At 36.9% G+C, this 11490-nt stretch overlaps 1 protein-coding gene across 2 annotated transcripts in view; it reads right to left on the bottom strand.

The window, feature by feature from the left end:
- Positions 1–11490, bottom strand: part of DCP1A (decapping mRNA 1A) — a 64124-nt gene that overhangs the window by 50092 nt on the left and 2542 nt on the right. For both annotated transcript variants that reach the window (XM_038566167.1, XM_038566168.1), the window contains exons 2-3: positions 10611–10651; positions 8188–8315 (exon numbers count right to left, since the gene is read on the bottom strand). In XM_038566167.1, coding sequence (XP_038422095.1) covers positions 8188–8315; positions 10611–10651 — 169 coding nt within the window. The remainder of the gene's footprint in view (positions 1–8187; positions 8316–10610; positions 10652–11490) is intronic.

The raw sequence follows: 11490 nt of genomic DNA, 5'->3' as shown, positions 1-11490 counted from the left end.
TTTGACTTAAACCAGATTTCTTTTTTTCTTAACTTCTTTGGCTGGGTAGCCTATACATGGTAATTGTTTTATATATATGGTAATTTTTATAAAATTCTAATATGTATTTGAAAAAATTCAAATTTTCAAATTGTTGGAAGCGGGGATCTTTATATGTCCCTTAGATCAACTTTAACTATTACTGTTTAAATATTTAATAATTGCTTTATTTGTCAATTACTGAGGTGACCTGTTAAAATCTCTCATGATGATTAGGTATTTTTAACATTTGATATATATTTCTAACATATACTAGGTACATACCAGTTTGGAATCATTTTATCTTCTAGGTAAATCAATCCTCTTACCATTATGTGGCAACTTTTACCCTGGTTTTCACCTGAAATCTATCATGTATGACTAACATAGCCTTAGCAGCCTTGTTTGATTAACAGCTGCTTGATACACTGCATTCTATCCCTTTACTTTTCAATCTTTCCAGGTTTTTCAGTTTTAAGTTTTTTGAAAACAGCATTATTCAAATTCTGTATCATCATCCAGTCCCAGAATCTTTTTAAACTGGCTTTTTACTTCACTCAACATCTTGTTCTAGTTTACTGACTTACTTATTTCGGCCATTTCACATTGGGCTTTCTATTTCCATGTGGTGTCCACTCACTTTTTTCCCCACCCTGATTTGTACTGACTTAGAAGACACCTTACATTTGTTTTGCAGTGGTTACCCTGAATCATTTGAACACACACTGTTTATTAAATCTATGGTTAATCAATTTATCTATTCTCACCCCAGTTATGGAATGCTCTAGGTCTAAAGAGCTTTTACCTGATGCTGTCGGTGTCTAGTATTTTTGCTTCACCCTTTTTTTTAAAAAAAAGATTTTACTTATTTGTTCAAGAGAGAGACAGAGAGGCAGAGACATAGGCAGAGAGAGAAGCAGGCTCCCTGCGAGGAGCCCGATGTGGGACTTAATACCAGGACACTCAACCACTGAGCCACCCAGGTTTCCCTTTGCTTCACATTTAACACCTCTATTCAGACTAGTCATTTTGCTGTCTTATACAGTCCATGATTATTTTGATTTACCTCCTTTCTTTGCTCATTATAGATCGTAAACTTCATTTCTTTCTTCTGTGTTCAATTTTCTTCCCTTTCTTAAGTAGGCTCCACGCCCAGTGTGGAGCCCAATGCAGAATTTGAACTCACAGTCCTGAGATTGAGACTTGAGCCGAGATCAAGATCGTCAGCTACTTAACCTAACCGAATGAACCACCCAGACGCCCCACACTTTTCTTATTTCTGAACCAAATTAAATACAATTAAGAATTCAGTTGCATTAGGAGCATTTCAAGTGCTCAACAGCCTATGTGGCTAGTGGCTACCGTGTTGGACAGCACAGCTTTCCAAGCACCTACAGCAAGGGGCTGCTGGAGGCAAAAGCTCTGTTTTTGTTGAAAAATGTCTTTATTTTGTTCTTCTGGATTATTGAAGTATGGGTTGTTTTTTCCTCTGTACTCTGAAAACATTTTTCCTTTGTCTTGCAAACTCAGTAGCTGCAACTAAAAATGCTGTTAGTTTAACTGATGCCCCTTGTAAATAATCAATCTCAAGTAGCCTTTGGTTGCCTCTGTCACTTTGCATATTTCTACTTTTTATGTTTGGTGCCTTATTCTACTTCCTAAATCTGAGATTTTTGACTTTCAAATATTCTAGAAAATTCTTAGTTATAATCTCTTCAAGTACTGCCCTCTTAAATCTATTCTGTCATTCTGAAATTCTTCTCTGTTATGTGTTAGATTTTCCAATACTATCCTCTTGGTTAGATTTTCTATTTCCTTTCCTTTCTTGGATGCATTCTGGAAAACTCCCTCAGTGTCTCTTCCAGTTTCCCAATTCTCCTTTCTGTTGTTACAAATTAACTAGAGTCCAGATAAAGAGTTTATTTCAATAATTAAAATTTTAATTTCTAGAAACTTGACTTGGTTATTTTTCAAAGCTACCTGTCAGTTTTTTAATAATCTACAACTGACATTTACATCCATTAAAGTCTCTATCTGATCATTTCACTAAAGTTTTGTGGAAGGGTTGGCTAATCATGTTGTTTGTTATATTCTACCTTTCACTGATTGTGAATTATTTCCTTATATATTTAGTAATTTTGTGAATTATTTCCTTATATATTTAGTAATTTTGGACCATGAGGCTTGTCGATGAGATCCCCAGGCAATCTGGGTGTCTCTCAAGAAGGATTTTGCATTTGCTTTTGCCAGGTGTCCTAGAGTACTTACCAGCTGAGGATCAATTTTTATGTTAATTTTTTGGCCTGGATAAGAAATTACACCAAGTGAATGGTATAACCTGAACCCCAAATCTGTATTGGAGAAGGCTAATGGTTACAATTACTGAGGGGAGACTTTTTCCCTGTAACCCATAGACCACACCGAGACAGAAAGGTTTGCCTTGTCCTCCTCCTAGGTTGGTGGGCTGATATCTTCCTTTTTTTTTTTTAATAAAGATTTTATTTATTTATTCATGAGAGAGACACACACACACAGAGAGGCAGAGACACAGGCATAGGGAGAAGCAGGCTCCATGCAGGGAGCCCGACGTGGGACTCGATCCTGGGTCTCCAGGATCAGGCCCTGGGCTAAAGGTGGTGCTAAACCGCTGAGCCACCTGGGCTGCCCCGGGCTGATATCTTCCTAATTAAGTCATATATAGTTCATTAGAGGACCTGGCTGTTATGTATGTATGCATGTCCCAGCTCCACCTCTCCACCTGTGAGAGCTCAAGGCCTTGTCTCCTGACCCCATGTAACTGTCATGGGCTCCTTATATGGAGGAGAACTCCATACCTAAGAAATCCTAATAGCTGGCAGCCAGTTGGTTTATAAGCTTCTCACTTCAGCTTTCAGTTTTCACTCTGATGCTGGCCCACTGCAATGTCTCCTATTCTCTTTTTGGCTAAGCTATGCATTTAGTATTTTAAACAGCATTTCTAAATGTTTGTAGGATAAAGATTTCTTGTTATGACATTGTTGGACAGGAGCTGAAGGATATTTTCTTTGACATACATATGCCACAGAACTTCTAGAAGTTCAGAGTCTCCAAAGAATGATTTTATAATAAAGTTAATAGAATGGATTTTCCTTACAAATGAAAACAGAAGTTTAGTGGATTAGTAGCAATGCCTGTGTTTAAGCAATAAAAAACTGTTTCTTCAACTAATCAAAGATAAAATTAAAACTATCATCAGTTTTTTAGGGAGAGGTGTCCACAAATTAAACATCATTAAACTAATACGAAGTTTTAGCTGGGAGGGTACTATATGTTCCAGTACACTGATCAAAATGAACACCACAATCCACGAATCAGAACTGCTGCCGTTGAGAGTTTAAAAAATCTGTATGCTCTAAAATTCTAAAATTTGCCATTGAGTTTAAAAATCTGTATGCTCTAAAATTTCTCATTTTTATTATGTATATATTTTCAACTTATCACACCTCAGGCTATCTAGTAATGGCCCCTATAACATCTGAAGATAATATCTGTAAACACAGTCTCCAGACTGTCATGGTGCTAGCCAGAAGGGACGGGAAGAAGGGCACGATGGGCCTAGGTTATAAGAGAACCTGGATAATATTAAAATCCTTATGACTCTCTCACAATAAAGATATTTTGGCTTGGGTCCAAGATGGAGGCAAGTGTCTGTAATATTTTATATTTGTAAGTGCCTGATAAAATACCTTCATGTATATGATGCCCTTTTAAGATAAGTAGGTCAGATTAATGGTTTACGTGATTTATCCAAGGTTACAGCCTGAAAATGGCAAAGCCTAGAATAGAATTCTTTTCTGAAAATTAAACTGCATGCCAAAAGAGTGTTACCATGGCAAGCCCCCCTCAGGGACATCTATAGCTTTCGTATCTAGAAATCATTTATAAATTTTAAAAAAGAATAACTAAATGAGAGGCATAAAAATTGAACTCAAAGCTCCCGTAGTGCTTGTTTAATTCAGGTCTGGCACAGTACAAGGGTGTGTTTGAACATGGGTTCATGCTTTAGACTTCTGCTGTCCGATACAGAAGCCACTAGCCACGCATGGCTACTTCAACACAAACTGATTAAATTAACTTAAAAAAAAAAAAAAAAGAAAAAGAAAATTTCCTTGTTGCACTAGCTACACTTTGAGTGCTCAGCAGTCACATTTAGCTGGTGGTTGCTCTTTAGGGCAGGATGGATATAGAGCATTTCCATTATTGCAGAGTTGTACAGGACAGCCTCACTTCAGAATGTGGATAATGAAGTGATTTTATTATGGAAGCTGAGTAAAAGAATATGGATTTCGAAGACTTGAATGCTGCCTATGTCACTTATAAGCTTTGTGACTTTTTAAAAGAAATATTTTTTTATTTATTCATTCATGAGAGAGACAGAGAAAGAGAGGCAGAGGCACGGGTAGAGGGAGAAGCAGGCCCCACCCATGTAGGGAACCCGACGCGGGACTTGATACTGGGTCTCCAGGATCATGCCCTGAGCCAAAGGCGGCGCTGGACCACTGAGCCACCCGGGCTGCCCTCTTTGTGACTTTTTAAAAAAATATTTTATTTATTTATTCATGAGAGACACGGGGGGCGGGGGAGGGCAGAGACATAGGCAGAGGAAGAAGCAGGCTCCATGTAGGAAGCCCGATATGGGACTTGATCCTGGGACCCCAGGATCACACCCTGAGCCAAAGACAGATGCTCAAATGCTGAGCCGCCCAGGCGACGCATCCTTGTGACTCTTGAGCAAGTTCTTAACTTCTCTGGGACTCTTGTTTCCTCAATGTAAGTCAGAAATAGGGTGTTAGGAACCACACTTTTGCTTAATTAACTACAGACTCTGCAATCTTCCCAACCCCCATTGCAGTCTCCTGGCTGCTGAAAGGCTCTTTCTTGATCAGTATAGAAACATATATAGCTTCCAAAATATTCAACAGAATCATCAAATCTAAGACTCTGGCTAGTATAAGCATTTTCTCTGGAATATTTTACTTTTCCTTTTGGGGGTGGGAGAAATTATATACATAAAAATCAAAAAATCAAATCAAAACAATTTAGAACTGGAAAAATTATAGTTCAATTTCCTATTAACTAAAAATTGACTTGAGTGAAAGAAGCTGGATCTGAAGGGGCCATGAGTAAAATGGGTCAGATGTCTCAGCGGTATTTCTCACAAGAAAATGACAGAGCAGCTACAGAATCAGGTATAATTACCTGTATACACACTCAGACACTAATTAACTTTTTGTTTAAAGAACAAATCCCTTAACAACTCAACAGCTTGCAGACCTGACAGGACTATTTTCCACATTTAAGACTAGGCAGACAAAACATATACTCGAGAGAGGCCTTCACACTCCCAGAATCACTTTATGCTGTCACTTCTCCCCAATACAGCTGTTCCTTTAAATACCTTCCCCAAGCTCCTCTTGTAGACTGTTTCTAATATGCCCACAGTGTTGTACTTGACCTTTTCAGGCCTTTCTCTAGTCTGAAAACAAGCTGATGTGCTACTGAATTTCTAATTAGCAATACCAGAAACTGTATGGCCCCTTAGAAGATGATTCAGTGCCTCAATTAACCGGGGAACTGGACAACCTTGTTAAGTGAGTTTTCTGTTCAAGAAAACTTTTATTTTCACTTCTTATTGAAAATCTTTCTAAAATAAAATGTGTTAATGTACCTTTCTGCTCAAGAATATTCTAATTAACATAATAAACACTCCTGATGGTTTCAGGTTTTATGACAACAAATTAATCTATGATAGTAGAGTGGAGTTAAAGTAACAGAAAATTGACTTTTTAATGCTGACCCCCTGTTAACATTCGCGATATTTGCTAGATTCTTACAAAATGAAACCTAATATTAGCTTATTTTCTTATAATTTGCCTTCATTTCTTCCACACATGGACTATAGAAATATTTCCAGATAACTGAGGCTCTGATTACTTAAGTTTTGATTAGTCATGATTTATTTTATTTTTAAAAAATATATTAAAAAGAGAGAAAGCATGAGCGAGGGGAAGGGAAGAGGGAGAGACAGACTCCCTGCTGAGCAGGGAGCCAGACATGGGGATTGCTCCCAGACCTTGGGATCATGACCTGAACCAAAGGCAGACACTTAACTGACTAACCCAAGCGTCCTGATTAGTCATGATTTAATTATATTTATGTTATGTTGCACTTTTAACTACACAGGAACGTTTGCTTGTGTAAGAAATACTATGATTCATATCAGGCTTATACTAAATAATTGAATCCATAAGTCTGATAATTTTCCTGACTACCTTTTACAAATTTTTTTTTAAAGATTTTATTTATTTATTAGAGAGAGAGAGAGAGAGGACAAGCAGGGGGAGTAGCAGAGGGAGAGGGAGAAGCAGGCTCCCCAAAGAGCACAGAGCCTAATGTGGGGCTCGATCCCAGGACTCTGGGATCATGACCTGACTGGAGGCAGATGCTTAACCAACTGAGCCACCCAGGTGCCCTCCTGACTACTTTAATAATCAAACCTTTCTTAGAAGCAATAGCTAGATTAGGTTTCCAGGTAGTAAAGAGTAGAATTAAGCCACTGTCCCTTAAAAAAAAATATGGATCTGTGTTCCAATGCAGAATTTCCCCTTTAACAGAATGTTCAGCACAAAGAAAACTGCCATCTGAAGTAATTCTATTGTTAACATTAATTTAAATAAGTCCATCTGAACTTAAGGTATTAAAAAGCATTTCCAATATGGTGCCAGAAGTTAAAATCTCAGAGAATTATCTGGACAAACAGTTCACTGAAAAATCAAGAGACTATTTTACTTAGATATTTAAAATGTGAAAAAATTAAAATTAAAAAAAAAAAGTGAGCTGTAGGGAAGAATTTGGGGCTTCCGGCTCTGAAATAGGCCTGACCATTCCTCATTCAGGGAACTAAAAGATGCAGAATTTCCAGAGCTTCTTATACTTCATACCAAAGACATTCCTCTGGTACTAGTTACCTTGTAGTCAAGTGAAATCCAAACAGTAACTTTTCCTTTTTTTATTTTTTGTAGTCACTGTTCCTTTTTTTTTTTCTTTTTTTAATTTTATTTTTATTTATTCATGAGAGACAGAGAGAGAGAGAGAGAGAGAGAGAGAGAGGCAGAGACCTAGGCAGAGGGAGAAGCAAGCTCCATACAGGGAGCCTGATGTGGGACTTGATCCTGGGGCTCCAGGATCACGCCCTGAGCCAAAGGTAGGGGCTAAACCGCTGAGCCATCCAGGTGTCCCTCACTTTTCCTTTTTAAGTGAGAAGTAACATTTCTCCAGCTATCTCCATGGATGATAGTTACAGTCACTCTACTACTATAACCAGCTCCGACCTACCCACAGTCAGTGTCAGTCTCTCTTCTGTCTCAAACACTCATACCTTCAACACCCATGCTGAAATACAGGACCTGAGGATACTTTTTTTGTATCTTAACTTCTTGAAAGGGCCATTCTAACTTTGTGGACTGTATGCAACCCTTCTCAAAAGTCTGTAAAATGCCTGAAAGGACCCTGGAACTAGGGAACAGAAAAAAGGGTCATCATCCTCACTCTCCAACTGGAGAGCTGCCACTCACCTCTGAGTCTCAGCTCACCTAACTGCTTGTCTGTCCCACACAGGTTATTGTATTAACATTAAAGTACAATAGCTCTTGGCCCAGAACTTGTTCACAGTAGATACTCAATAAACACATTGAAAAATATCACTACAAGGGCAAAGATAGTACTTTCTTTGTGGATAGAAATATCAGTCCCCATCCTGTCTCTCTCAAACTAAGTTCTGTTGCTCAAGGGCATGGGTAGCCAATAATTCAGTGTCACAACCAAAACAAAGGGTGAAACTTATTTTCATAAAACAAGCAACAGGAGTATAATATAATGCTATTATATGGAAGAGTATATTTAACTACAACAATACAAAAAGTTACCGTATATAAGAGTGTTTCAATTTTAGAAGCCCAATTTAAAAGGTCTATAAAAGTAAAGTCTTAGTAAAAATCTCTTTTATATCCCTAAGAGTATAGATTATTTTTTTATTGTACTTGAAACTCCAGCAATAATGTGATGATAGAAGCTATAGTCATTCAATTTTAATTGTAAATATATGAATCATAATAAAACAGGCATACTTACAGCTTGCATTTCTATACAGAAGAAATGGTTCATGGAGCTGAAATTCCAAATCTTTATTCACTGGTTCAACCAGATTGTGCATATTCAGTCGATTCACAATGGTAAAACCATGGTAAGGTGAGGCTGACCTTAGATTTGACAGAAGAAAAAACCCTGTAATCACTGTTTAATTTGCAGAAATGTTAGCTACTTCTTTATTTCCATTTCAAAAAATAACTACATTAAATATTGTTGACACTTAAAATCTGTAAACAAAAAATTCAAGTGAGATCATATCCCTTCTCTTTTCAGACATTTCCAAGGACTTAGTCCCCCAGAGTAAAGGCCAATGCCCTTACTAAGGCCACTAAAGCTTTGGCTGATAGGTGCTCTCTTTGCCTTCACCTCCTCTGCCTCTTCCCTTGCTTCTGCTCTAACCACACTGAGCTTGTCACTCTCTCGCTTCTACCTAAAGACCTCTGTCCGGACCACTTGCCCAGAATCTAGTTATCTTACCCCTCCACATGCTTTTCTTCAAATGTGACTTTTTCAAAGACACTTACCACAGAATTACTCTTTCTCAGGATCCCAGTCTGCTCTCAAGTTCAATACCTCCAACTCTCCTCTTTTTTTCTATACCACTTACTTATTTCTCATATTTATTGTCTTTCTCCCCTAAAATGTAAACTCCATGCAAACACGTTTTGTCTTATTTTTTCCAGATATATCCTAAGACAGACACGTACTAGATGTTTAATAAACACTTGTGTTCAACAAAAATATCACTTATTTTAAACACAGTATAGACTTGGTTTTAATAATAACTGTCCACTATACTTATGATTTTTTTTCTTACACCAAATAGGTCTTCCCATAGTTCTCCTGAGTTAAATAGAAAATGCCTTGAATTCTACGATAACAAACATCTTTGGTTCTCATATCAGTGATTCAGTACATGATCCTCTAGACACTCTTCAAACATATATAATACTTCATAGTTTATCAATCATTTCTCTGTGTACATGGGGGAGATTTTAGAATCCTACACTACAGATTAGGAAATAAACTCAGAATGATTAAGGCCTTTGCCCAAAGTCACACAAATACTGTGACCAGAATGCAGCTTTAGGTTTTCTGACTCCAAATCCAGGCTTCTTCTACAGTAAGGTCTCTGCAAAACAATATTCTTACATTGTAGCACACCTTTATCCAAGGTACATAAATGTTCTCATATTTCCCCAAATTTTTTATTAAGATCAATACTCTATAAGCCTCCATGAATTTAATTAAGTCAAATAATTTATTCTACTAAATTTTGTATTTTCTACAACCAGTGGATCTGTACCATACTGTTACAATGAGGGCAGGAAAGTACTTTCCAAATAACAAAGATACCAAGATTCTAACAACAACTGATGAGTTTCTAGAGATTTATAGAGGTAATAAAAAATAATAAAGTAGGTGAAGGGTAAAGGCCACCACTCCCCCATTTTTTAAAGGAGAAAGATGAAGGACAAGGAACAAAGTAGCAAAGAATGATGAGCTTCTATAGTTACTATGTAATATCTAAGCACTTACTTATAAAGGAAGGAAAAATCAGTGTGTTTAGATAAGATCTTAAATCTGTACACCAATATTTAGAGGAATATTTGACAAATTCTTGTTACCATCAATGGAAAAAGGTAATCCTTTAAAAATAACTCAATAAAAAAAATGTGGGGAGGAACAGATATCAGTAATAATTTCTGCTGAATCCCTAAATATTAGGAACCATGGGGAGGAACCAGTTGTAGTCAGAGCAAGCCCTAAGGGAGATCCAGGAAAACAAGGAATTCCATGACTATCCTTTACCGTGAGTTACAGTTAGGACACAAAAGTTGCTTAATAAAACAAAGGGTTCAATTTGCAAACCAATCACGTTTTAGATAATCAACTTGCAGGAAAGTTGAAAATAAAAAATGTGCAATTGTATAGTCTAGGCTTCCTAATGGATTCTCAAACTAAGATGACACATTACTAAAGACACTGTACACAGTCCAGAACTTTCTTGGCAGGGAGGGGGTCAGAAAAGGGACAGAACCAGAATTGTAAGAAGATGACTCATTTAGTAACTACATATAATAGACTGACCTTTCAACTACATTATTTTATAGGTAGTTTATGAATTATATTTTTCTTTCTTTACATATGTTTAGTACAGGGGAAGAAGGCATCTGTTTTAGACTCACTCATTACTAGAAAATGTTTTCTATTTTGAGATAGCTTTGCTAGGTTCCTAAATTCTAGCTCTGTTTATTCTGAATCACAGGAAAGCCCAAAGAAGGGACATAATTTGGTTAAGATTTCCCAGCTAGAAATGGATGAAGAGGGTCTAGGAGGAAGGTTGCAAAGACAACAAGGCTGAACCAAAAATACATATGTAGCATTTTTTAAAAAAAGCTTACCTTCGATATACAAATAAGGTCCCTTCTATATCAGTCTTCTCCTATAACAGACAATGAGGTCATTAGTTTTTCCCCTCATAATCCAACCCCAAATGATCCTAATGGAGAAGAAATACTTCATATTTAGGATGAACTTAACTTATTTTAAAATTAGTTCCTTTAGAACAGGTCAAGTAAGTCTCTTACTCTACAAACTAGTGTTACCAGTTTCTTTTGTAACCTTTCTGTGCTCTTGATGTATACTAATGTATCCACAATGTTCAATCTGCAACATGTCTGTTGTCTGTAGCATTTTTCTTTTTTAAATTTTAGGGTGAAAAATCTTAGAATTAGCCCCCCCCCTTCTAAATATTATTTGAGAGAGTGCAAGTGTGCATGTGCACATGGGGGAGGGGCAGAGGGAGAAAATCTCAAGCAGACTCTCACAATCCTGAGGTCATGACCAGAGCCTAAACTAAGAGTTGGATGCTTAAGCGAGACACCCAGGCACCCCACTTTCCCTTTCTGAAGCTAAAATGTCTTCCTCCGATTTTTAAATTTTAAAGCCAAGCTTCTGTATACTGCAATTCCTTCACTTTTAAAGTTTATCAAAGTTATTAGGGAAGGAAAAAAAAGAAAACATTATATCCTAGGATACTTTGCTTCATCATTGGACGATTTGGGTATATTTTGATGAATAGCAAATTTTGTGGTTTGTTAAGAAATACTGTCGAACACAATTTTTTATTCTTAAACCTTTGTTGAAGAATCATGAAACCTGAAGCTATACTCTGCCTTAAGGTAATTATTATAAAATGTATAACTAAAACATTTTAAGAATAAGAAACATCTTGATTAAAAGTACAACTCATTATCTTTCATTCGCTGTGACAAGTGTATT

The sequence above is a fragment of the Canis lupus genome, chromosome 20 (assembly GCF_011100685.1).
Source record: "Canis lupus familiaris isolate Mischka breed German Shepherd chromosome 20, alternate assembly UU_Cfam_GSD_1.0, whole genome shotgun sequence".
Lineage (NCBI taxonomy): Eukaryota > Metazoa > Chordata > Mammalia > Carnivora > Canidae > Canis > Canis lupus.
This window is presented reverse-complemented; position numbering and strand designations above follow the sequence as displayed.